The following is a 26,394-nucleotide window of genomic DNA, read 5'->3' on the forward strand; positions in this document are numbered from 1 at the left end:
AAGAGGGTGGATAGTTCTTTCTAAATCTTAGATGATATTTAAAAAAAAGTCAGAGCAAAATGTTTGAATTCTTAGTTATTTCATTGATTGTTTATCCACCAATTATCATCATAGTACAAAACATGTCATTCCTATTGTGTTAAGGTTAAGATATTATGTAAACCAGAATCAATGTGATCTTCACATTTATATGAACTAATCAATTTTAAAATATAGATATTATTACTACTACTTATGCACTCGAAAGGGCTTTAAATTGATTTTGGAAAACAAAATTGAACATTTAAATTGTTGATAATTGCTACAGACAGGTCCAAAGAAATCTGTGTGTAATTCAGTAACCAAATGAACTAATCCATGTGAAATGTGAAGGAATGAAATAAAATTCCAGTCTATTATTTTCGTCAACTGCAGCATTACATGAACTCGTTGTTGCTGCTGTTCTAAATGAATCATCCAACGCAACTCACTTGAGGAAAGTGTGTAAGGCGTAACCTTGAGCTGCACGAATTTTTCCCCAATCCTGCCCGCTCAAATCCACCTCCCGTCGAAAGGGAGAGCACAATTCGTACACGGAAAGTGAAAAATTGTTCCCGATTGTCACAACACCGGGTGGCGTCTCTCGCTTTCGACTGTCGTCTTGCGCAACGCGAACGAAACCTCGAAAGGGTGAAAAATGAGGAGGGAAATTATCAACGCCACCCTACCAAGAAACTCCCTCCTACGGAAAATGTCAACCTCCTTCACTGTGCTCACGTTTAATCGCGGTAACGACGTTCATAATTCCGCATTAAACGTTCCACAGGTTTTCCCTCGAGGTCTGCACCACTGTTCGGACCATTAAGTGGCAACCAAATGCGCCCCACGTGGCACCTACCCGAAGAACTGTGCGCAACAATCGGTGGCGCATGAATGAAACAACATTTCACGCAACAGGGCGCATCTTTTCAATGGGTACGGGCGAGTTTGGCGTCTCTAGTTTGCCAGGAAACAACGCGCAGACGATGCTTCTTTGCTGATGGGACTTTGTTTTTGCTGACGTGGTGCGGTTGGGCTCTGCCCAGCGATACGAAAAGGTCGTGAACCAGGCTCGGTTGTTGTGTTGTTTCCTCCGCTTTGATGGACTTCATTCCGACCAAGTTTGCCGGCTTTGGTTCGCACAGGCGGAAGGGATGACGGAAAGCACTTGCCGGCAATTCTATTATGCATTGTTGTGGCTCGCAGAAGGCTGTCGGCTCCGGAGAGACAGGACCCGCCAGTGAGCTTTGGTATAAATGGGTGTTTCCCCGGACAGAAGGATTCATTGCAGTGCGAACGCAGCATTCAGTGACAGGTGGCTCTTAGAAACAGTCCGGATTCGAGCTGAGTTTAGCTGGACAAACCCCAAAAACAAACCTCAAACCCACCATGCAATCCCGTGCAGCCTATTTTGTGTCCGTTTTCGTGTTGGCAACGATCGGTTTTCAATGTGTGGCGGCCCAAAGGTGAGTAGCGAAGTACCCGTAGAAGAGATTGAACGGTCCAAGTGCTAAAGTGTTATACGACAAGTGTTATACAATCTTTCGGAGCAACTGCAAGGTTCTTGAGTAAATACTCAAGATCTACCGGTGAATATTAAACAAGATCCAGGGGTCTTATGTTGGTCTACGACACATCCTGCTCAAGTTTTTAGACGTCCAGATGTCTAGTGAAATAGAGACGCCGATACTTCGTTCGTTCAAAAAAGACAAATTGAGACTTGACGTACTTTTCCGTTCTCTACAGCAACCCTTGGCGTCGACAGAACGACAGCTTCGCCTCAGAAACCGCCAGTGACCGTAGCCAACGGCTAGGCCTCACTACGGGTTATGGAGGCGTGAACGGCTACGGTTACTCCAGCTCCGGTCTTGGCACCTATACCCCGCTTAAGATCGATCTGGGAGGTGTCGTACTAGGCACGTTGGTCGGTATCGGTGCTTTGCTGCTGCTACCGAAGCTGGTCAACGTGATTGGCGGTGGATATGGTAGCTCAGGTCACTACAGAAGCGCAGACAGCGACCCAACCGGTATTTCCGACCTGATGAACAAGGTGGATGACTATCTGGCGCAGAACAACATCGATTCCGGCGCATGTATGCAGAAAGCCGTCTGCAGCTACCTTCGTTCGTCCGACTATCACGCACAAGTTGGCACAGCTGATCAGGTCGAGCACATGATTCTAGCCCTTTCCGAGTGAGTATACACGTCACGTGCCGACATAAGCCTTAAAAAACCGTGCAAACGTATGTGTGTTTGTGTTCTTTTCATCCGCATCAGGAACTCGATCGTTGACTACATGCTTGACGGGACGGCAATTAAAGAAGCGATCAAGAATGGCAAAGCGCAAACGGCTCGATCGTGCGATGAGATGTACTCGACCTGCCCGCTAGATCGTCAGTCTACGCTGAAGCTGTTCAAGAAGATGTTCCCGATCGGAAACTAGATGTCGTTCCGTGCTTTCCTCGGGCGTTAAAGTTTGGTGTTGCGAGTCCAGCTCACAGTGAGACATCGTGCTTGGTAGCGATTTGTAGCGACACGGGTGAAGACTCCAGCTGACAATCACAACCATTTCAGACGTAGAATGAAGCGTTCATAAGGATGAAAAGTTCGAGTTTCAATTACTGTCCTTTTGGTTGAGCCAACTGAGAAAAATCGCTACGATACACGGTTCACTTTGGGAGGGAATCGTAACACCAAACAAACATCCAGAAGCATGCACGCTATACTCCTGACCCTGGTAGAAAGATCAATTAGCTTTGAAACGGACAACCAAGACCGGCGAAAGGAGGATACAATATACGACAGCAAAAAAGAAACACACATGAAAAAAAAAAGAATCTTACATCTTAGCTAAACACACAAGGGGATCAATTTTGTACGTAAGCTAATATTATTCTCGTTCGTATTTTTTTTATGCCTTGCATTCCTTTGGCACCGTGCCGCTCGCAACGTGGAGTTTCTCCCGGGTTCTATGATCGTTCCCAGTTGTTGGGAATCGTTGTAAATAATCTGTACGACATTGAAACTGCGAGTTCACTGAATAAAGACCGACACCGACGCCACAACGCCGGCCCTTCAGGGTGACGGTGTGCTGTCGGTTGCGTTGTGTTTCGTTTAGACACCCACACCTAACGTCTGTTTACTGCGACTTTCGCTGCCAGCATCGCAGCAGGTTCGCCTCCACTGGCAACATCTCGAAACGGCTCAAGGTCAGCCCTTGGCGATTGCTGGGTAGTGTTTTGGGCCAATCTAAACGAACTCCTATTACCGAAGGGTGACCTTCCCAATCTCGACCACGACGGGTGCTGGAAGCGCTGAAAGGCGACGTTTCGTTTGCTCTTTCCATCGTACGGGAAAATTCCTCATAAAAACGCCACACTTCGATTGTAGCTCGATAGCTCAAAAAGAACATTAGCTCACGATGTCACCGTCTAAATGTGGCCGATGAACAAACGCGAGAACGCGATTTCGCGAGCCAATCAAACATTCCGCAATACGCTCGCTACCCAGTTGTTCTATCGAAATACACGATCGTGGCCAAGTGCGCTATGGGTGGGTATTTTTAAAACAAAATCAACAAAACCCGGTCCCACCGATCGGTTGTAACAACATCATTGTTTATCGATCACTCGGGGCGGATGCGGAACAACGAAACATGGCGATCGGAAAATCGAAACCCGCAAATAAAGCACCAACACAAAACAAGCCCCTGCCTGGCAGTGACAGTGAGGCGCGTGGTTGGAGGTTGCGCCATTTTTTCGAGCACTTCTGACGAATGCTTCGCTCGATAGTGGTTGCTCATGCTGACATGGATGGGCATCTCGAGACGCTCGCAGGTGGTACGGCCTGCTTGGATGCTTTGATCGTGACTCGCGCGCTTTCACCGCTATCGTCTGATGTTGGCATTGTGGGGTGGGTGTTGCGTGTGAGTGTTGGGCCTAAATTTAACCGTCCTATCCTTAGAGGGCTCCGTTTCCGCTTATTTGCAAGCGGGTCGAAGATCGGCACTTTGGTGACAACTAATCGCAACAGAACGGCAGCTGTTGCTTTGTTTCATGGCGTTCGTTGGCATCTCGGGGGTCGTTTCCGCAATTTGAGAATGTGCTTTTGAGCGAAACCAAAAAGGGAAATGATGTTTTAGATAGGTAATTTGCAAATGGATGGCTATGAAACATATCTTACAAATGAGTGACACAGAAACAGATGACGGGCTGAAATCTTCGAAAAATAGAGCTATTTAAGAGAGTTATTGAGAAAATTTCCTTCATTATTTCCTACAGATTATTTAAACTTCGAAAAACCCTAACCTCATTTCCTCACCCACTTATGCGTCATTCAAACACAGACCAGATGCAGCTTCGTGAAGGCAACCAGATGTGTGTATTACAACCGTGTCGTTTGTCTAATAAAAAATCGTACACATTTTTTTTCGCCAAGAAACAAGACGAATTTCGACCATGTCATAGTGTTTCTGATTCATTTTTCCCACCGAATACCCAAGCACATCGCCAAGGCTCAGTTTGCACCGAGTGGGCCACCATGCGCCTCCATTCGATCGTTAAATGCACGCCGCAATAATCGTTTGCACTCGCCCGAAATATCTCACGGCTCACCTTCGCGCCGTGCATTCCTCAGCCGGTTGTGGAAGGGTAGATATATATTTTAGGGTGCGTGATTCAAGCGCCACTCACGACGACCACGGTATGTGTCCAATGCGCAATTCCTCGCGACGCAAAGTGGCACCGGCCGTTCGGGCGCTGGATGTAATTCTCGAGGTCGTGGACGACACACGACACTAAACAAAGAAGGTTGACTGGGGCAGGGGGCCCGGAAAATTCGGGAAAATGAAAACAAACTTGCTCTCGTTGCCTTTCCGGTTCCCTCGTTTTTTCTTTGCCATCCCCACGATGGAGGATGAATCAGGTGAATTAAGCATTTCTTCGCTCTCGGTTTGTGGCGAAAATACGATTTTCGAAGCCGCGATTGTGGTGCGGTTCCATCGGGGCAACGTCGTGGGATGTTTTCTTTTTTGGAGCTAGGTGTTCCAATTTGTGCGCTGGTGGTGTTAGCTAAATTTAGAACTCTCCGTTCAAGCGAAGGTGTTGCGAACCGGCGTCCACGGCGTATCTTGTGGTCATTTCTGCGCCGCAACGCAGGGGTTGTTTTGCGATGGAATGAAACTCCACCAGCGTCCTCTATTCCAGTTAACGAAGCATGATGATAGAAATGCTACGGATCTGGCATGCTTTTGCATGAAGGCACCGTCATTTGTACTGAAACGATCTGTTCGGAGGATTTCATGTTGGTAAATAAAAACAGATAGATATGCAAAGCATAAATCATATGTGAACGATCGCGAAATGTTTGTTTTTCTTGTGAATCGCTTTATGTAATGTGAGCGAAAATTTAAAAAAAAATGCCAATCTATGTACAGTTTATGGCCACCAAAGAAAAGGCAATAAATGAACGTCTTTCAAAACAGATAACATTCGCTTAGTACTTTCCGCACACCATCGATTCCATCCTGCGCAAATTTAATGACGCTGATATCTGAAAATATCTTTCACCCAAACATATTCGATTCGATTTCCCTAGAGGAGAAAACCTTTCCCCACCCAACATTGCCAGGCGTGATGGTTGAATTTGTTTATAATACACCAATGCAACCCCACCGGCGAGTTTTGGGTCGATGCGCCCTGAGACGATGCGCTCGAAAGAGGAGAATATTTATTACACACGCACCGGACGTTGGCCGTCGGTTTTGCGCCAATCGCATTCAGTGTTTCAGTGGGTTACATTCAAATGCTTCTTTTTTGCACACATTCTACCAGAGCTGCACATTTTCTCTCGTGCCGACGATCGTGTGCAAAATGTGTTCCTCCACCCACCCTGACGCAAATAGCCGTTCGAGGAAGAGGAAAAAAAAGCGAAAAAAAAGACACTGAAGCAAGCAGGCGTTGGGGTTTTGTATTTGGAGAAAATCGCAACCACACGTTCGTCATGGCATGCTGGGAAGGACGACTGACAGGTGACGGTTAGAGGTGAATGAAATGCAGCCACTAAATATCGAAAACGAACCAAACGTCTCATGGCGGGCACCTTCGCGCCTTCTTCGTCCTTGGCACGGTGGTGTTCGAACGTGATTCCCGCTTTCCCCCACTGTGCCAGCGCCCATCCCACCGCAAATACGCGTGATCTTTTCTCACGCTAACTAGGTTGGCTTTCTTCGCTTTTCGCCTCTTTTTCCTTTTTCCCCTCAGCAAGCGCTAAGGTACTAAGGAAAACAAAAAATAAATCCACACGCGAGCAAGACGTGTCCTTCCTTTTCGTCACATTATGTGAACAGGGCCCCGTGGTTGGGTTGAATTCGAAACGGGTCATGTGTTTGCCTCCCAACGGCGGCGCAGTGGGTGCTCTCCCTCAAGGACTTCTTCCCTTACGCGGCTGCATTCTCAATGGCTGCTGCTCGCAAAATATCGCATGAATTACCTTCCACACACACACACACGAACGAGTGGTCAGATAATTTTCATCCCCCACGCAAAACCGCGCACCAACCCACAGGCATGACGTCATACGCGTCGAATCGGGATACAGCGGTGAGTATCCAGCCTCCATTAGTGCCGTCCCTGTCTGACGTGAGGACAGATCGAGTGATCGCGTCCGGCGCGCAAGCTCAGCACGACGCGAACCCGAACACGCCCGAGCACGGATGGATACTTCATTCGCCAGCGACGTCCGGCCACGGCTCAGAATCATTTCGACCGGCGGCGCAGCAAGTGCTACTTAGACTAGAGCGGCACTAAGTGTGGAGTGAGAGCTGAATCGGAATCGACAGCAACAACAGTAACTCGCAAAAAAAAAACAACCAGCCAGCAGCATGGTTTACGAAAGTGACTTCTACTCCACCCGTCGGGTTGGCTCGAGCTACACCCGCCCCACGATTTCCTCGTACACCGTGACGGTAAGCACCGAATTTTCCGATTTCCTGCCACCCCGTCCCCTCTCCTTATCACCTGTTTTCCCAGCTTCCGTTCCTTTCCCAAGAACGGTGGCTCTCTTCATCGTCCCCAGCCCGATCCTTTTTCTTCTCTCTATTGCTCTCCTTTCGCGCTGTAAAACTCAGGAGGTCCTTTTTCCTACTAAAAGCACACACACACACACGCGCGCACATGCACACCCCAGCATACCCGCACGAACAAGTACCGCTCGGAACTCGCAGCACACACTGCACGCACTGGACGGTCAGTTGTCTGTGGGTGGAATATGTAGAAGGAAAAATAGGGACAGGTTTGGAAAGGGACAGGAAATTCCCTCCAGCAACCCCTACCACAGTCTTTCCGGTGCAACCCGTTTGTGCACCCGCGAGTTGTGTAACGATCCGCGTAAACTAGTGAACTTTCAAGGAAGTGCCGTGCGAATCCAGACTATTACGCAAATTTCATCATAGTTTTTTAAACTCAAAAAAAAACCTAAACAGTGTTAGTGAAGCGCTCAAAATTAAAATATTGATATCAAACGATAAGGCGATCTCTAGTGGCTAAGCTCGCGTAAATCAATGTGAATGGACTCTGCACGATTCGGAAGGCAAACACGATCTTATCGAGACGTGATCGCGGGCTTTGACTGCTATAACGATTTCTTCCCGATGCTCAGTGTGTGTGTGTGTGGCTGTGTGTATGTGTGTGTGTGTGGATGTGAGTGTGATTGGAACGGAAAGGAACGCCCAAAAATAGCATCCCAAAAATCAGCCAGACCGATGGCGAGACCGTCTCCCTGATCGTTACCACACAAGCACAATTGCGCCACACAGGAGGAGTGTTTTTTCCTTCCTCTTTTTTGTCTGGCGTTGTGTATGTGCGGGTGTACGTGTGGGGGTGCTTGCCTTTTTGACGAAATTCTGAGAACAGCTTTCCGAAGCGAGAAAAAAAATGGAAAGGAAAACCAGCCTGTCCCGCTTCTTCTTCTGCTATCTTTCCATCTGCCCACGTCCCCTCGTGTGTGCGTGCGTGTGTATGTGTATGTCCGACGTGTTCGAACAAAGTCGCTAACCGATCGTACGGAACGCGTGTCCCTTTTTTATCCTTGCTACCTAATCACATCACATCACCTCCATCTGTCGATTCTAAATTGCATCAGACAAACGAACACAAGCAAAATGAAGAAATAATGAAAGAAGAAAAACCGCCAAATAGAACTAGGCCAAAATGGAGACCCCCCCCCCCCCCCCCCCCTGAGTCCTTTTTCTATCACAATCGCGGAATTAAAGGGCGTGCTAAATTTCAAAAACCACACCACCGTACAAAAATCGACAGCCTGGCTACTCTGGATCGATTCTGACCGATTGACTGACATCGCAGGCATCGGTTGGGCCTTTAAACACACAAGAATCAAAAACAAAACCTCCCAGAAAAAAAAACAAACATTACAAAACGCGTGTATAAAACCACGCCAGTAATCGATTGTTCGTTGTACATTTGTTCCCTAATTGGATGTTACTTTGAATCACCCCGTGTGTATATGTTGTGTCGCTCGACTTGTCCCATATTTGTACAGCTCTTTCCACTAGAAATACCGATGTTTATAGCGGTTCCTACGATGGTTTTCTTTTTGTATTTTGTTGTTTGTATTTGTTTTTTTTTTTTAATTTTTGTTCAACCACACGACGGATCATACTTTGACCCCATGCAGCGAACTCGTGCTGCGATTATACGGACACACTGCTTGCTATATCCTACTTGCAATTGCATCAGAAACGAAGTGTTGCTTCCGAAGCACCAAAACGCATCGCCTGTCGAGAAATTGAGACACGTTTGAAAAATATCGCACCTTCGCAGACGACATCGCATTCTCGGTGAAGAATTTCATGAGCTCAATCACGCACGTCTTACTCAAACAGAGTGAGACGTAGAGACGAGAGTAGTTAGGAGAGAAATTTTCTTTTTTTTTGTATTATAACGGTTCCCATTCAGGTGGCGCTACTGCCAGACAGGATTGCGGGCCACGTTTTGCCGTCGTAATGTCTTCCCGGGTATTAAAACTGCCACAACGCGTCGTAAATTAGCTTCCCTTCGAACGGGGGCAAGCTAAACAAGTGTGCCCAGCACGAACGCAAACATTTCCTCGCCCGGGTTACGCCATCCGGCGCTGGGATCCTTATTTAATCCGGATTTTATAATCCCCACCCCACAAGCGTGATCGCTTGTAAGCGAAGCCGGAACTCAGTACCCGTGATCGCTTTGTTTTTGTAAATTCGAGCCCCTGCACACGAGCCAACGAAAGCGCGGAGACGGTGCGGTCGAGCAAGCGCGGTTAAAGATCTATATTTACTTCGATCTGGCTGAAAGGTTCGTCGGTTGACACGAGGTGGTTTTGCATACCGCCTCGTACGAGATAAACACACAAAACAGAGAGGAAGCTAGTTAATGTGAACGCAATAAATGCGCACAAACCTGGCGAAACTGGGCTCGGCGGGAGTGTGGTTTGGCGCCATTTTACATAGAAGGCGCCTGCTTTGACGCATCAAAGAGGAACAGGTTTGAAAAATGGCTGCGTGGCAGGGTCAGGTTCAATGGCTGCCACTAGGGCGGATCAGTTCGCCGAGAGTATGACGCGCGGGAAAAAGCAAATGCGCGGCGAAGAAGAGCGATGAGAAAGAGAACCGCCTAAATATAGCCTGTAACGGTTGATCCCGATCCCGCGGCTGCTCCAAATTATGACATAATTGTGCGCCAACGGGGCGCCAGAACGGGGCCACCAAAATGGCTGCGTGCTGTACGTCAGTGGTTGGTATTTTCGTGACAAAAACACTCCACCGAATGCTACAGCTTTACTTTCGGCTTTTCAATCGTGTGCGAGCTCATGCGAGCGCGATGGTTTGCTCTTTCTCTTTTCTTCCAAAAATTTTGACGACTCTAAACCAGCTGCAGTATATATTTTCGTGCGGCATTGTGCGAAGGAAGCGTGTTTTGCTGAAGCGAAAATGTGCTGCTGCAAACACACACGCGCCCACTTGCACGCGTTCCGTTGAACTAAAAATATGTTACAAAACGCAAGGGCAGACTAGCGCTCGAGGCGATTGCCGCTGGGAAGGGTGGTTTGGTTGCCCACGGCTATGTGGAGCTTACTTTGGTGTGTACGAACTCGGAGGAAAATCAACGAAGAACAGGAAAAAATCCGTCACCACCCGTTCAATCAAGTGCTGTTTTGGGTTTTGCCAGACTCGCAGCGGACGTTTGTGTCGTGCCAGGACAAGTCCACGGACCGGGGGAGCAACTCCGTGTGCTGTAGACTTTCGACCTGCGAGAATGCTATTTTTAGCACGCTAACGTGCACGGCACACGGGACGTGCCAACGGCGAAATCACGAAACGTTTCTCACGGTCGTGCGATTCGTGAGGGGTTTCAAAAATAAGCTTCACATCCCTGAACCGTGCGGAAGGGATGAGAACCGTTTGGCGTTTTGTGCGCCATCGCAAAAATTGTCACCGAACTGGTCAAAGGGGGTTCGTTCTTGGAGGAACCTCTTTTGTTCCATATGTTTGTGCCCCGAAACAATATTCAAAAGCTATCTGATATCGTTTCAACGAGCTAAAAGGGGTCGATTCCGGTCGGGTAACCGTTCATTTATGACTGCTTAGAGCCTATTGCCTTTTTGATCTCCATCTCTCTGAACAACCGAGCATTAGTGCGTTTGTTTTTTGCACAGACCTGGTGCCTCGGGATGTTTGAACGTTTGTCGGTTCCGCGAGTTAGCGAGAACGAAGCACTAGAAGAGCATTTCCATTGCCACTGCAGCTAACAAACCGGAATCCTCTACTAATCCCCGTGCGATAAAAACCAACCACCCCAGCGTCCCACAATGCGAGAGACCAGCTCGGCCAAACTCCGTTCGCCAATCCACGTGCGCTTCTGTTCTTCCAGAGACGTGGGGTCGACTGGGAGAAGGTGCCATTTGTGCCACGGCCCAGCTTGATACCGGATCCGGTGACCGCGTACGGCAAACGGCAACCTCGCAAGCAAGAACGTGTCTCCATACTGGACGCGATCAACCGCGAGGGCATCGAGCCTGATCCGCGCATCCTAGCTCGTCCGATCGAGGACTACCGATCACCCCGAGATCTGAATCGGCAGCGCATCGCTCACGAGCTGCACCGGCGTGAGTACAACCGGGCCACTGGCCACGTAACGGATGCGGACAACATCGACACGCTGCTTCGCCGGGTACATGGGACGGCTCCACTCAAGGAGGGCCGTCGGCACGTGATCTTTTTCGAGCCTGGTTACGCGCGTACCTACCATCGCCGCTAGAGGGCGCCACCGTTAGCTGTTAGCCGTTAGCCGTTAGTTTGACAGTTGCACAGTATTAGCGTAGCGCGAAACGAACTTCGACCGAACCACCTGATCCTTCGCTTTGTATCTATCGTTGACGACTACAACGACCACCGGAAGGGGCATGATGTTAGGAAAGCGATGAGCTGAGGTGGCGATATTTTTCGAACTTTGTTTCAGCTTCCGTCGGTTAGTCTTTGACCGATCGGAAGTTGAAGGTTTTTTACACACGATTGCGCTTAGCTTACACACCTACGGGGCAGGCTTTTGAGTACCGTCCTTCGCCCTTGTGTCTCGTTCCCTTCCTTCCCTTACTCCACTCCTCTATCCGTACCAAAAAAACAAATGCGAAGCGTGTAATATACGCGCTGATCAAACAAAAAAAATGCCAAAGAGCCTCCGGAAGAAAAATGACCAAAAAAAACAACCAAAACTCACCCGAACGCATTTCGCAGACACCGCGCTATACGACCGTCGAGACGTCGACGCCGCGTCGCGATGAGTCCTACACGTACTCGAAGACCTACAAGACCGTCACCGAGTCATCCAACTCATCCGATCCGTACTCGCGCCCGTCCACCTCCTCGTCCTCGTACACGTCGACCACGGAGCGGAACAACCGCGGAGGTCCAGGCGGCTACTCGTACAGTACGGAGCGCACCTCGACCGCTGGCAGCGGTCCGGGCGGTTACAGCTACAGCTCGACTACTTCCGGTCGTTTGCCGCATGGTACCACCTACCGGCACTACTCGTACCGCGTCTAGGCCGTACCCTCGGGGACTCTTTCTTTTGAGCATTCGCCTTCGATGTCACACGATGCTACTAACACCGACGTTTATCTAGCCCTTCTTACTGCTGTGGAGTGTCAAAGTCTCACCAACGCCGGTAGCTTTCCCGCGCGGGAAAGCGGTGACGTGAACACGCTGTATCCTGTAGAGTGTAAACGCGCGGACACGCGTGCGAACCGCCAGTTGGTGGGTAGCTACTAACCCTCTAAACCTTACCCTCTCACCCATTACACCTTGTACTTTTTTTTGTTTGTATGTACTTATGCATATGGCGAAATCCAAACACCGAACAAACCATTTGTGAACAATAATCCCGAACGAACCATGTGATTGCTAATGTTCGAGTTCAATAAAAAAACCAACAAAATCGTGAGGATCAAGAAGCAATTCTTGTCCCATCACAAACCGCACTGTGTTGTTGTTTTGTCATCCTATTCGTTGGCAGAAGCACACACAAACACACGAACACACGTACACACGGAAACAAGATGCGATGGGCAAGCGGTAGCCATTGATCTGAAGTGGGCTGGCTCTGATTAGATAGTTTTAGTACAGTGGAACGCAGTGTTGATCGGTCTCTAGTTATTTAGCTGCGAGCAACAATGTATCAATGGGACAGAATGCGAAATGACGAACTGTAAATTGACTTCCTTCACGCGCTTCCTGTCCTGTCACGCCTATTTTCGCTCAATCATAATCACAACCATCCGTTTTTAATCATCCCAGTAGTCCTCGGGCATCTACTAACAAGCACAAAACGTACGCAGCCAGTATTGCCGCTGTCACGATGTTCCACTGTACTAACTGTCAACGCAGCCTTGCGCGTCACTTTGAACATACCGTTCTTCTTCTCAAGCTCTCCTTGCAGAGTGCTCGTGCGCGTGTGTTTGTGTGTTTGTTTGAGCTATTGTGCCGTCCGATGTGTTTCGTCGTTGTTCCCTTCGTTTGCAATACCTTATTGCGTAGCTGTTTCCTATTCCAAGAAAACAAAAAAAAACAAAAACACTACCTGTTGGAGCAATCCACAGGTTCCATTTTTCACTCTCTTCTCTCTTTCATACCTGCTCACTGTCGTCCTATCTGCGTGATTTCCACCCTTCTTCGCCTCTCTATACCGATACATTCCATTCCTGCGGAAACTTTGCGTTCGACCAACAGGTTGCGAATAATGTGTTCTTCCACTTCTTTTCCCTAACAGACTCCACTGCGCTACTCCGGAGTACCACGGGTAAGTACTGCGCAGATCTGCTCCGGTTCGCTACGGGAACCGTGCACCTTTCTCTCGCCTGTTGGATCATTTGCGAAGCGTCTAGTGTCGCGTGTAAAAAGAACTAGGAAAAAAACCGTATTTAAAAGCCACAAATCGAATCAACTGTGTATAAGCAACATCACGCACACTTTCGCACACTTGCACCTTTTCCGGTAGCTCCGTCATGGTTTCACGTGTACAGTAGATCGATCCTTAGCGAGGAAACTTGTTCATGCACCCGTTGCGCAAGTCGGATGGGCGGCTGATGTGCTGGCAAACCGAACGAAATATGAACGACAGTATTGATGACAATTTTGCAGCCGAAACAGCTAGCTTGACTCTTTTGAGAGGCCTCACGTCATGCCACCCATCCTGGCTCGTCGTTTGTGTATATAATAGACGTTCTCGTGTCTAATTCGTTATCCGTTCTTTTCTTGCTCCCATTGTATTTCTTCTTCCATCAACCCCACCCCATCCGATGTCCTTCTTTCCCGAACCTGAACGTGTTTTTACTGTGTATAAAAATGTGTAAATTTCACCGGTTCATCCCACCCACCGACACACACGGTTTGCCAAATAAAAAACTACACCCTTTCGGGGACACTGTTCCTCCTCCTTCACCACCACCCACCCACCCATCCACCATGCGATTGTTCATCCACCACGACGCCAGTTCAACACGATCACGACCACGACCACGACGTACCGCACACCGATGCCGTACGTGGCGCACAAACGGCTCGTTCCAGTGACGCGAATCGTCACGTCACCGCCACGTGTCACGGTTTCACCGATGCGCGTGTACGGTTCACCGGTCCGCGTGCTCGGATCGCCGGTCCGCGTGCTCGGTTCACCCGTTCGCACCGTGCGCGCGATCCGCTCACCGGCCCGTGTCATCGTCTCACCGGCCCGGATTGTCACGATCCGATCGCCGTACCTGCGGCCGTCGATCATCAACAAAGAATTCGATCGCATTGAACGTAAATATCGCGCTAGCCCTGTAAGTAGTGCCCTAGAGCAGTATTACAACTCGCCCTCCTACCTGGTAAGCAGCCGACACCGTACAGCAGCAGTGACAACAACAGCAGGCCCAAACGCAAACAAACGAATATCAAAGCAAACATACCCGCCAACCATACACTCACAGTAATGTACTACCATCGCCACCGCCTAGCGTGTGCATTTCTTCTTTTTCCCACTACCCTTTGTGTGGGACCACTACTACCAGGCACTACCAGGAAAAACAAGCAAACAAAAACCCACCCACCCAATGCATCCCAGAACATAACCCACGCCCAAACACGTGCACACGTGGACACGGCGTAGTGGTACGGGAGCAGCTCACATGACCTTGACCCACTTCCGCAAGTCACTACAGTTCGCCCAACGTGCTGCTTGTGTGTGTGTGTGTATGTCTGTGTGCTTACCTTGGCTAGGCTCATAACCAAACGCACGCAGCCATTTTTGCGATCAAGTACTGGGCGCCTCCATCGGTTCGCATTAACATGGGGGTTTCGTATTCGAAAAAAAAAAGAATCTCAGTGATTGTGTACAAAACCCATCCCTTGCCGTGTAGTGTTTGGTTTTGTCATTAGTTAGCCCCGCTCCTCCACCCCTGCTCATTGGTTGTCCGTTCGCTCTGCAGTCGCTTGCAAATCCAGCCAGGTGCTGTTTATTCGAATAAAACATATGAAAAGAAAAACGCAAAAAAACTCCATGCCACCAAAATGTAAATTATCAGCTAAATAACCAGCTCGCACTCATTGGCGGTTGTGCCGCAAAGCATTGCGTTGGTCGCCCACCTTCTTCGGGTTTTCCGCACTAACGGTTGCTTCCTTTTCCGGTTTGCTGAATGGTGTGCGCTGCAGGAATTTGAGGATGAGAAGCGTGACATCCGCAACTCGACCGCACTGTTGCTGCGCCAGCTGAACGATCCCGTGCCCCGCCTGATGGCCCCGGTCGCTCAAGCCGCTCCAGAACCCAAGTACGTATGAGCAGGACCCCTTGCTATCACGCGCTGTTTCCCAATGCGTGCTAATAATCGTCCGTTGAGTTCATTTTTTCATTCGATTTCTTTCACTTCATTCTCTCTCCGTCTCTCTCACATCCTGTCTGCACTTCATGAGCAGCCCCAAGAAGTGGGTGTACGATCCGTTCTCCACCCACAACCGTCTCAACAGCGACACCTACGTGAAGAGCCACATCACCGATCCGATTCGCAGCGTGCGCAACGACATCGAGGCCATGGCCAGATACCATTCGCCGGCATCGCGCTATGTCGGTAAGCGATATCACCACCACCGATATCAGTCCCACCCTATCTCACCCGCCCGAGCCATATGTCTTCCATGTCCTTCTCCCATGAATCCATCACATCCCGAAGAACGATCCTTCTTGATGTATATAGAAGATCATACGAAAAAAAAATCAAATCTCTATATCCTCCACCAATTCTTGGCTTTTCCAAACAAATCAATTAGTGCTGCTTTTCCCACCAACGAATTTCCCAGCCATTATTAGCCATTATGGCTTGCGCAATCCATTACGCCTTAGCAGCTGACCATTTTGGATATAGAAGTGGGAAAAAACCCGAACCGAATTTTTAGATCACACGAGAGGCAAAAAAAACATGGCATTTCACGCACTCGCTCTTTCACTCTTTCCTTTTGCGTCCTGGTTTTATTTGTCCGATTACAACCCCATTCGTCATCTTCGTTTTCATCTTCGTTTCCCTATTTTATCTGCCAAATAGATTTGCTCTCTTTTATTATTTGTTTGCAGGTGTGCTCGTTGCGTTTGTGTGTCATTTTACTGATCAAGATAATTTTCTCTGCTTTTTTCTCTTCTGCTGCGAATGTATCTATACGCTTTTACCGCTTGGTCTGGTCTGGACCACTAATACCGCTGCACCGTGACGACTGCGATGTGGGGCGCTATTTCGGGGCATCATCTGCTGTGTTTTCTTGCTCTTTGATCGGTTTGTGTGCTTTTCGTGTGTTTTTGTGTGGGCGTGTGTGACGTGTTATTATGATTCTGTGTTTTATGGGAACACTTTCGGGGTTTGTGAACCACGGGGCTCTCACGGGGATCGGATTTCGAACAATTGATTTACCGTAAAACGAAAAACCCTAAGAATACGTGCTGTTGGATGACATCTTGTGGCGCTATACGTACTACGTCGACGAGGAGGGTTAGTATTAACCGTATGTGCCTGACTGTATGTGACTGAACGAATCGTGTGAAGCGACACCATTTTGAAAGATCCCATTACAGTGGGAAGAATATCTGTTTAGTATATAGTGGAACTGTCATAACAACGCGTGACATAAGTGGGCTGTCAATATGGCTCGTACCGTACGCAGCCAAAATGGTGCCGCTCGAACTGTGACGCCATGTTTGTGTTAACCGCATCGGAAAACATGAAAACCACACTGAAAAGCTCCTAGTGGAGATGACAAATGGCATGCGTATGGCTCGGGGCACATCTTTCCACGCATTCGTGCCGAGCCAGCAATTCTTGGTTTTATGTTATCGTCTCTGGAATGTGCAATCCTTTCTGTTCTTTCTTTCTTTTTCTATTTGCTCATCATCACCACGGTTGAGCCACCTTATCTTTGCCAGTTCAATTTGTGTGTCCAGTTCTTGAATGCGCATTGTTTATTATTTATTTACCGTTCTGTTTGCTCCTCTTTTGCCTTTATGGTGCTTCTAAAATTTGTTCTGTGCTCATTAGTGTTATGCAATTTTTTTATATTTTCATTTATCTATTTTATTACCATTTTCAACTGTCTGAAGTTTTAAGAGTAAACATCTGTTTTCAAACACTATCACGTTGCGGCGTGTTCTTAAGACGTCGAATCTTGTCAGCAAATTATTGGAAAACAAAGCTCCATTCGTCTTCTTGTCCTGAATGTCTCACTTTTGTCTCTTACATATTCTCTCTCTCCCTTTTTCTCTGTTTGTCTCCCTTTTTCTCTGTTGGATACCTACTCTGTCTCTCTTTCTATCTATCTCTCTTTCTCTCTCTCTCTCTTTCTCTTCCTCGCACCACTGTTGCGTCGGAATCACGATACTCGAACCGGTTACCGGTCGGTGTGTAGGCAAGAACCACTTGGCCAGTACGCGCATCATTGGCTCGCAGGCCTACCCGAAAAGCAAGCCTCGTATCTATAACTACGATACCGCCCGGGTCGGCAAGGATGTGAACGTCATGTCGTACTATAAATCCAACCGCACCCAGGCCAAGGCCGATGTGGAGGAAGGTAAGAGGGAACGGGTCCGGCGCAAGCAGGACAAACAGTGTAAGGCCCGCGCGGTGCGGGTGACGGACGACGCTCAAAGGCAGCAAACACCACCACCACCATCATCACCATTTTCACCACTTTCACCACCGACACCATCGACACCCCTGTTCACCTGTCCCGAGCCTTCGCCGTCCTCCTGGCGGGATCAGCTCGACGATGACACCGGTGTCCATTGTCCCTCGTAAATCCTCACACCTTGACAGCTAGACACCTTGAATCCACCGTAACCGGAACTACCTAGCAGTACAGTAACTGTCGGACAATCGCCTGCAACCGAAACGGCTCACTACTCGTCACTCCCTGTCACCATTCCCACTATCCCGAACCCCCAAAGGGAGAAACAGAGAAACCCTAAAAATTGTGCCACTCAGATGCAAGCAAACACCCGATCACCCCAAAAACATGTTCTCCACCCAGAAAATGGATGATTTTCAAAGCGCAACACTTCTAGTGATGATTGCATGAATGTTCGTTCTCCACCGGAAGGACCAAAATGGTGGCAATTGTTGGATTCCGCCCGTGCTGAGCGTTGCATGGTTTCGTTGCGCGCATTTGTGCTTCATATTTAACCGTTTCCGTTGGCAAGCAGGTTGTGTCCATCGCCCTGGCCAAAAAATGCCTACTTTTCTTTCTCTCACCACCCGTTAAGGGTAGCTCAGTGTTTAACTTGGTTGGTTTCGTATACTACAATGCCCGGTTTGAACTAACCCGCCAGGTTGGTTTGTCGCAGCAGCGCCCTTTGACCTTTGCACGTAAGGTTGAGCGTCATGTTCGGTGTGTAACCTGCGCTAAGGATCCTTGTCTGCCACATCCACCCCATGTTTGTTAGTTGTAGCCACACATTTTATATCTCTTCGTTTCTCTTTTTCTTTCTCTCCTCCTCTTTATCTCTTTCTCTCTCTATCTCTCCTTATTATGTTTCATTTCTACAACCATACATCAGAACGCTGCCGTTATAGCACTGCACCGGCGGTCATAGTTAGGTACTTCGCCTATCCCATCACCTCGTACTACTCGTACCGTATCTATTAAAACCACGTGGTTCCGTTTCCGGGCCGCATCGAACTAACGACCAGGACACGCGGACACTTGCCGCGCAAGAGACGCACGATTTGAGAATTTGAAAAAGAGAAAACTCGCCCATTTTGCACCCTCTCAAAGAACGAACCGACAACCGCCATTTCGTCACACACCAGCTACTGTCTCTATCTTTCTTTCTACTCTCTCTTCGTAGTAAACACGAAAATTAAGAAATATCTCGAAAAGTACTATCTGAAGCATGCGTACAAGGTACCGGATGAGTTTAAGGAGTTCCTTCACGAGTACCCTTAAGCTAGATCCTTCTACTCCTCCAACACACCACCAGTATCGCGCTAGCCATATCGGTAAAACAAGCGAAGCGTCTCTTTCGTCTGTGTTAACCTTTTGTTTCGTGATCGTGATCGTAACCCCATTCGTGGTGGCTCCTTATAATTTGTGAGCATAACAAAACCGCGTCCCCATACCGCACGTACTATTTTGCTAATCACTAGAAGTTGTGACTTGAAAATCATTTATGTTACACTTTTTTATACGGACAATCTCCCGAGTCAGATAATAAATATATAACGAAAAAGCTGAAACAACACAAAAACACCAAACAATTTGTAACATTTTGGCACATGGTAATTTTGAATTGTTCAATTGTTTGCAAACATTAAACTTCCGTATGTTGTTATTCGTCCTTTACAAATGGCAAACGAACATCGTCCTGCAAAATCCCGCCACCAACAACAACCACTACCATGACCACCACCACTACTACAACCACATTACCACAGTCCTTGCGAATGTCCAACGGAAGCTCCACAAGCGGGTCCAGCGATCGATGATGCGAGCCGCCAAAGAGGCACTCGAGGAGTACAAGTAATGCGATTGTTCCTGTTTCTTGTTGCGCCGAGAGTCGCGCGAGCTTCCTAAACCGCTCGGTGGCGCCCTCTAGCGCTTCCTTCGGCTGATAAAAAAAGGCTCGCGCTCCTCTCGGAATCCTTCCGCACACCAAGCCGCGCACGCTCACTGCCAGATCTGATACTGACTTGGGTTTGTTTCTTCTGCTCTTTTACCGTTTACTTTTGGCGCTGCTTTTCCGTGTTTTGAATTTGTTTTTTAATCCCGCCTCGCAATGCTCGGCGCATCCGCACAGCTATAGCAGGCTACCGAAGAAAGCTTCTGATCTCGAGGCTCATAGGAAACGCAAAGCGTACGCTGATGCTCTATCAGAACCGGAACAAACGCCGGCGCTGACAGAACCACCGGAAATCGACCACTAGTTTCACACGCACACTACAGACAGTACGGCAAAGGCAGGCAGGCAGGCAACAGTAATGTAGGCAACACACTACTAAGGCACAACGAACCACTAAACTCGTCTATGTCGTCACTGTCATTTTGGAGTGTTATCGGCCATTTTGAGCGATCATGCCATATGTGTGTTGCATCAATTGGTATTTTTTTCCATTTTTTCCCCCTTACTGTGCTCGATCAAACGATGAGCTGGCTCCCTCTCTAACACACAATTTGGTCCTCGTATTTTCCCCGAGAAAATGAGACACCTCACGATGTCAGCCATTTTGTCCCGCGTGTGTGTCCTCTCTTCGTGTTCCATTTCTTGCAACCGTTCTAATGCGTTTCTCTTTTTTTTCTTCTTCCCTGCGATTCTCGTAAATGTAAACTATTCGCAACACGACCAAACGTGGGGAATCGGTTATTTTTGTTTTGGAAAATACTCCCCTCATGGCACCAAATGTTCGCTCCCACATGAACATGTAGTAAAAATTAAGAACAACCTCTACCGACAGCAGCTCTATCCGACGCACACGCGCACCTACCACAATATGCTCAATCCAAACCAGCGCAAAATGTACAACGGCAAATTTGTTTGGCTGAACTATCGCAGCATCTAAGATTGTCCTTTCCCCATCCAAAGTTCACCCGGGGTTTCTTCCTTTTCTCGATGCGTCGTAAGTAGCGATCGTTGGCGATCATCGTGATTAATGTAAACGTTCGCCATGCGCCTCGTTCTCATGGAACCATTTTGTGTCCTATTGTGTAACAGTCAGTCGCGTGAGGTTCTGTTTTAACTGGCATGATCGGCACCATCTCATGCACACCTGTCGGCGAGCTGTACGCCCCGAATATGAGTAAACTCTCGCAAAAATATACTCCACCTCATCTGTTGGTGATGTTGATTCATCGGCCACATGGCGCAAATTCTGCCCGCAGCTTCCAACGGTCTTCACACTTAGAATTCAACACCCACAAATCAAACACCCACACGATTCGTTTCATTTCGTCACCATTTCGGTGTGTTTGTGTCGCCTTCTCGGGGAATGGTTTTGTGTCGTGGGAATAGACCAAATCCTTGCTCGTCGTACCCTACTGATCGTATGTGTGCGTGTTGTTGTTGTTGATTTTAATTTAAATTTCTTTCTCTTCCCTCCCCTGATTTATTTTCTTTTTTTCTACTCTTTTCCAACTTTCTTTTTTGTTCTTCGTCCTGTCAAAAAAAACCGACACTAATACCGCCTGTGCCCGCGCGCGCATGCCTTCGCTCTGCTCCGCGAACCGCACGCAAATGCACCTTGCAGTAACTGCAGTTAAGGAAACGGAAACCAAAACCGAAACGCGCAAATCCAAGCTCGGTGACAAAAAGGGCATCTACAGCAGTGACGTTAATCTGGCCGCTTAAAAAATGCAGGGTTCTTAAAGGGTCGCCCGCCAGGGTGGCGTTGCTTCACGCGTCACGCTTCTTTGCTTTCGAAGGGCGCCGAGGTGTGTTTAGCGAAACAGAAACGAACCATTTTTTTTATCAAACACGTCGAACACACCACCAACCACTAGCTAGAATCCCGACACGGTTTAATAAGATTTGCAGCCAAGGGCGACAATCGTTCCCTGTCGTTCCTTCCGAGCTATCAGCGGCATTTGGTTGAACCGCTGTGCTTAGTTTTGCTTTGCGAAATTAAACATAAGCCCCAAGCATTGCTCTAGATCAGCCTTGAGTAGTAACGTGTCGGTTAGTTATGTTTTTATTTCTATATTATCTGAACAAAAATCCCAATTTCCCAAACCGTCACTGATTAGTGGAAGCCATTAGGATGCTGTCAGGTTGCAGGAGATGTATGATGAAAGCAGAGAAGAAAACCAGCTGTGAAAACTACGAACGGGAAATTTTTTTTAAAACTACTCACTGTGAGCTCGATACGTTGTACTTTTACTTTCATTCAACTCATGTTCCATTAGCGAGAAGCGCAGGGTATATATTTACTGTTGAATCATTATATATTTACATTCTACAACAGGTAGCACCGATTTACTCACCGGATGTATGTACGTGGCAGGGGTTATTTATTTTAAACCACAACGGTCGTTTTCGTTAGTTTTAGACAATAATCAAGCACGCACGCACGTAGGGTAACCGGAGTGCGGCGAATTAAGTTTCTCTTTCGACATTATGTAAATGAAATGCCTTTTTTCCATCGAAGAAGATACACGCTATCATGTGAACAACGAAGTGCCGTTTGCGGTGGGCCTTTCTTATTGCGTTTATTTTGTCCTTACCTTCCGAGCTGGCTGAGCTGAGCGAGTGCCTTCCGAAATATAACCGTTCTAACGTAGGATAGCACTGTGGCGCCTTCTGTACTGGCGTGAGTTTCCACCTTTCCACCCTTTCTATGCTGCTTTAAAACGATCAACTTTCTCCTTACGTTTCTATCTCTTTCTCTCTTTCTTTTTGTAGCCTCAATGTAGTTTCTGCTAAAACCTTCCACAACCTTCCTACGTGTAAATACGGTAGCAGTTGTTGTTTTCCTCTACTCTTAACAACTTTTCGCGCAACTACGCAACACTTTTCTCGTATTTCTCCGCGACGCCATGTTTTTTTATCTTTCAAGTTTTTTTTTACAATTCCCGTTACGTTTGTTTTTGTGAGTAACGGGCTCGTAAATTTGATGCTTTTGAGCGTTTTGTAAAATATGTGAAGAATTCCGAGCACATTCCAACCCGTTAAGCATTAGTTCCTATTCTTCGCACATTTTCGTCCTTTTTTACTTTGGTTTTGTTACAATCATTTACCGTATATCCTTGCGACAACGATGTCCTTTCTCTCCGTGAGCCTCAAAGTGGCTCACGCATGGGGGAAAACTCTCGTCCTTCGCGCGCAACTGTCTCCACTAAAAAAACAAAAGAAGAAGAACAAAAACCTATCTCTAAAATGGCTCTGTCTCTCTCCAAAACTCCAACTCGAACGGCGGCTCGATATCTCTGCATCTGGGCGGGAGCAATACGTCCCCAATCGCGAGCCATCACCCGAACGTGACCTCCCCAAAAAAGCCCCCGACCATGTGCTAACAGCTAATCAAAGTAAGTAGACCCCGGGCCTACCCTAGCGTTGGTTGGTTTCGGTTTTAAAACGAGCTTACGAGCTGGCAAATTCTGGAGTGTTCCTTCCTAATATTGACGCATGTGACGCTTTGCTGGATGCACGGGAAGTGGCTTGACTAATGCAGCTCAAAAACTCCCCCGGGACGTGGGACGAATGGGCCGGTTGGGAAAGGATATGGGATGACGACGGGAACGACCTGTCCCTGCAGTCTGTACAAATCGAAAAAGGGTCAAATCTTGGGTACATGTGGCACCTCAAACCGGCACGGAACACGTGACACGTCGGTGACTTGCATGACGCGATTGCAAGTGGTTTTTTTATGAAAGAACTCACCCTTTCCTGATGCATGTTGCCTTTATCACGACCTCTCCTCTATCTCTCTGTCTTTCCGATTGTACTTTGTCCCTTCATTGTGCCGTTTCGTCCATCATCTCGTCAACTCGTCCTACCGCTTTTGGGAACACCGGGAAAGACGTCACCCTAAAAAAAAAGGGACAACACCCCGAAAGGGTTCCCTCTGGTGTTCCGTCCTCTTCTGTGGGGGTTCCTTCGCTTCATCGCCACGCTGCTTTCTTCGCTGGGAATGGGAGGTGAAGAACCGAAAAAAAAGACAGAGTAAAACGAGCAACTATCCCCACTCCAGCTGAGAGGCTACTCATCCGCAGAATTACGCGCTTGTAGAACCATATCCCTGACTGTAGATATATCTCTTCTTCTCTCGTCACCGTTTCCGCCAATGATTCCTGCCAATCTTGTACCCGCTCCACTCCGCACCCGATGGCAACATCCTGCAAATCGATGCCAACCACATCCCTTGCGCCCTGCGTCCTGCGTCCTTCGCCCGTTCGTCCTCTGTGCCCTTCAACCTTCTCTGGCCGCGGGGGAAACGAAACTCAACAGTAGGCAAATTAAATCCAGTTCGCCCGACGCGCAAATTCAACAACCCGAAGCTGTACGACGACCCATCTGATCCCAAGCTGAAGGACAAGCTGGAGAAGATTGACCGTGTTGCCGAGCTGAACAAGGTGCGCTACGAACCGATCAACCTAGAGAAGGAGCGTCTGAAGCTGCTGGAGGAGGCCAAAAAGAAGGAGGAAGCGTAAGTTAAGGCACCCACGTGTTCGCTTGTCAGCGTGACCAACCACGTGACCGTTTGCGTGACGCGTTTGCTTGTTGTCGCTCCATCGTTTAGAGCCGCCGAGCGAGAGAAGCTCCGTTTGGAGGAGCAAGCGCGCAAGGAGGAAGAAGCTCGCCTGGCCGCTGAGGAAGCCGAACGTCAGCGCATCGAGGAAGAGCGGTTGGCTGAGGAAGCCCGCGTGGCCGAGGAAGCTCGGTTGGCTGAGGAGGCCCGGTTGGCGGAGGAGGCTCGTATTGCCGAGGAGGCCCGTCTTGCCGAGGAAGCCAAGAAGGTATTTCTAGCGGTTGAGTCCTGTGGTCAGGATCTCTCATCAACCTCAGTGAACCTCATGTCACTTTTTTCTATCTATAGGCCGAAGAGAAGAAGAAGAAGGCCGCCGAAAAGAAGAAGAAGGACGAAGAGGAAAAGAAGAAGAAGGACGCGGAAGAGAAGAAACGCAAGGAAGAGGAAGAGAAGAAGCGCAAGGAAGAGGAAGAACGCAAGCGCAAGGAAGAGGAAGAGCGCAAGCGTAAGGAAGCCGAAGAGGCGGCTCGCAAGGCTGCGGAAGAGGAAGCCGCCCGTAAGGCGGCTGAGGAGGCAGCCCAAAAGGCGGCCGAAGAGGAAGCCGCCCGTAAGGCGGCTGAAGAAGAAGCGGCCCGTAAATCGGCCGAAGAAGAGCAGAGCCGCATCACGGAGGCGCAAAAGGTGCGCGAGGACGAGCTGGCGCGGTTGAACGAACTCGAAAAGCAAGCCATCGAGGAGAACAACGAGGAGCTGGCGAAGGAGATCGCGGAGTTGAAGGCGATCGCGCAGTCGGACGAAGAGCTGCTGAAGCGCCAGGCGGCTAAGCTCGAGGAGACGGGTGCACCGGCGGCTGAGGGTGAAACGGCACCGGCGGCTGAGGGAGAGCCGGCTGCGGTGGTGGCCGAGGGTGAGCCGGCGGCTGAGGCAGCCCCGGTGGCAGAGGAGACGGTGGCACCCGAGGAGAGCAAGACTGAGGAGAGTCCTGCTGCCGCCGAGTGAAAGGACGAGTTCACGCGTCCTTACGCTTAACCACTAGAACTAAGGACTAACTAGGGCTTTCTCTTCACGAGTTACTGTTAGGATATTAGCTAGCATTTTAGCGGCACCACCCGAGACGAACGGCAAGAATTGGCCCACTCCCTTTTTATTCACTCTTCAACCGCCCGGATCAAATCGAACGAAAACGCAACACTTTATCTAGTCCCACGTGGGCGCCTGCGTAAAGGCGCCTGTCACGTTTTAGACGAGTACAGAGACCGGGAACGCTGCCGGTTCGCGAGAGCACTGCATTTCGAAAAAAAAAACAAGCCCACGTCGCTTAGCAAACGCCTACACTGCCTTTCTTAGTCGCCTTTGAGACGCCGTTACTCTTATAAGGCACCGTTGCCAGGGAAACCGAGGATATCCCAGCTGTTGGTGGGAAGGGATTCGCGCACCGAACCGATTCGATTGATATAGCGAACGGAGCGAAAGTCTATATTGGGTAGAATTCGGACGGGCAAGCTCGATTATCTCTTCTGTTTTGATGATCTTCCATTTTCCCGCGGCATCGAGAGCTTTGTTAAGAAGCGGGGTTTGCAAAACAATCGTTTCCTATTGTACTCACCCGAGTGCACAACGCACACAAACACACGAATCGATGGTTAGGGATTAGAGTTAGGACGGCGAAAAGCCACCCAAAACGCTTTCCCGCCGCAGAAGCAAATAACGAAATTATACCAGTGGTACATTTGCACATTTTTTACTCTACACGCTTTACTTCTTTATTGCACCTCTTGTTTCATCCTTGAACTTAGCGTACGTACACAAGAGTAAACTAAGAGAATGTGTCTTTTTTTCCCCCGTTTCCCGAAACGTTCTCAAACTGTGTCTACTACTCGTTTTCTTTACGTTACTCTTACACGTTCTTGTTGATCGTTAAGTTACAACCCGCACAATCGATTCCGATCGATAAGACAGTAAATAAACGTGTAAATAAGATTAGAAAATCAATGGAAAAGAAATGGCTTGTACTTGTTCAATTCTATCATCGCCAACATTAAACCCCGCGTCCACTTGTAGATCGCTGGCGGCCTTCAAAAGCTGCTGATAGCCACTAGGTGCATCTTCCGGTTGCTTTAGGATTTAACCGACTATCTTGCT

General features: G+C 48.5%; 3 protein-coding genes across 5 annotated transcripts; all 3 read left to right on the forward strand.

The window, feature by feature from the left end:
- The first annotated feature begins 1,389 nt into the window (after positions 1-1,389).
- LOC128720844 (uncharacterized) lies at positions 1,390-2,461 on the forward strand. The gene is made up of 3 exons (XM_053814543.1): positions 1,390-1,484; positions 1,765-2,211; positions 2,296-2,461. The coding sequence occupies exons 1-3, from the start codon at positions 1,408-1,410 to the stop codon at positions 2,459-2,461; spliced, it is 690 nt and encodes a 229-aa protein (XP_053670518.1). The 5' UTR covers positions 1,390-1,407.
- Positions 2,462-6,792: 4,331 nt separating this feature from the next.
- LOC128720602 (uncharacterized protein CG45076) lies at positions 6,793-26,258 on the forward strand. Of its 3 annotated transcripts, XM_053814279.1 has the most exons (10): positions 6,793-6,982; positions 13,335-13,364; positions 14,059-14,430; positions 15,254-15,369; positions 15,515-15,666; positions 16,519-16,575; positions 17,486-17,647; positions 24,015-24,210; positions 24,304-24,520; positions 24,601-26,258. In XM_053814279.1, exons 1-10 carry the CDS (start codon positions 6,899-6,901, stop codon positions 25,249-25,251), a joined length of 2,037 nt encoding a protein of 678 aa, XP_053670254.1. In that variant the 5' UTR covers positions 6,793-6,898; the 3' UTR covers positions 25,252-26,258. The 3 variants fall into 3 exon arrangements, with proteins under 3 accessions (XP_053670254.1, XP_053670255.1, XP_053670256.1); XM_053814280.1 differs by lacking the exons at positions 16,519-16,575; positions 17,486-17,647 and having other exon boundaries at positions 24,012-24,210; positions 24,601-26,254; XM_053814281.1 differs by lacking the exons at positions 16,519-16,575; positions 17,486-17,647 and having other exon boundaries at positions 14,059-14,385; positions 24,012-24,210; positions 24,601-26,253.
- LOC128720603 (protein anoxia up-regulated) lies at positions 11,352-12,540 on the forward strand. The gene has a single exon (XM_053814282.1). It carries the CDS (start codon positions 11,759-11,761, stop codon positions 12,110-12,112), a length of 354 nt encoding a protein of 117 aa, XP_053670257.1. The 5' UTR covers positions 11,352-11,758; the 3' UTR covers positions 12,113-12,540.
- Positions 26,259-26,394: the final 136 nt, after the last annotated feature.

Source organism: Anopheles nili, chromosome 2 (genome assembly GCF_943737925.1).
Source record: "Anopheles nili chromosome 2, idAnoNiliSN_F5_01, whole genome shotgun sequence".
NCBI classification, from domain to species: domain Eukaryota; kingdom Metazoa; phylum Arthropoda; class Insecta; order Diptera; family Culicidae; genus Anopheles; species Anopheles nili.

Excerpts from the sequence above, each read along its gene's own strand:
- LOC128720844 (XM_053814543.1), top strand. The coding sequence starts at position 1,408 with ATGCAATCCCGTGCAGCCTATTTTGTGTCCGTTTTCGTGTTGGCAACG. Across the intron at positions 1,485-1,764 it reads CAATGTGTGGCGGCCCAAAG|CAACCCTTGGCGTCGACAGA; the intron begins GTGAGTAGCGAA and ends CGTTCTCTACAG. Across the intron at positions 2,212-2,295 it reads ATGATTCTAGCCCTTTCCGA|GAACTCGATCGTTGACTACA; the intron begins GTGAGTATACAC and ends CATCCGCATCAG.
- LOC128720602 (XM_053814279.1), top strand. The coding sequence starts at position 6,899 with ATGGTTTACGAAAGTGACTTCTACTCCACCCGTCGGGTTGGCTCGAGC. Across the intron at positions 17,648-24,014 it reads CAAGGCCGATGTGGAGGAAG|GCAAATTAAATCCAGTTCGC; the intron begins GTAAGAGGGAAC and ends ACTCAACAGTAG. Across the intron at positions 24,211-24,303 it reads GCCAAAAAGAAGGAGGAAGC|AGCCGCCGAGCGAGAGAAGC; the intron begins GTAAGTTAAGGC and ends TCCATCGTTTAG.
- LOC128720603 (XM_053814282.1), top strand. The coding sequence starts at position 11,759 with ATGACCAAAAAAAACAACCAAAACTCACCCGAACGCATTTCGCAGACA.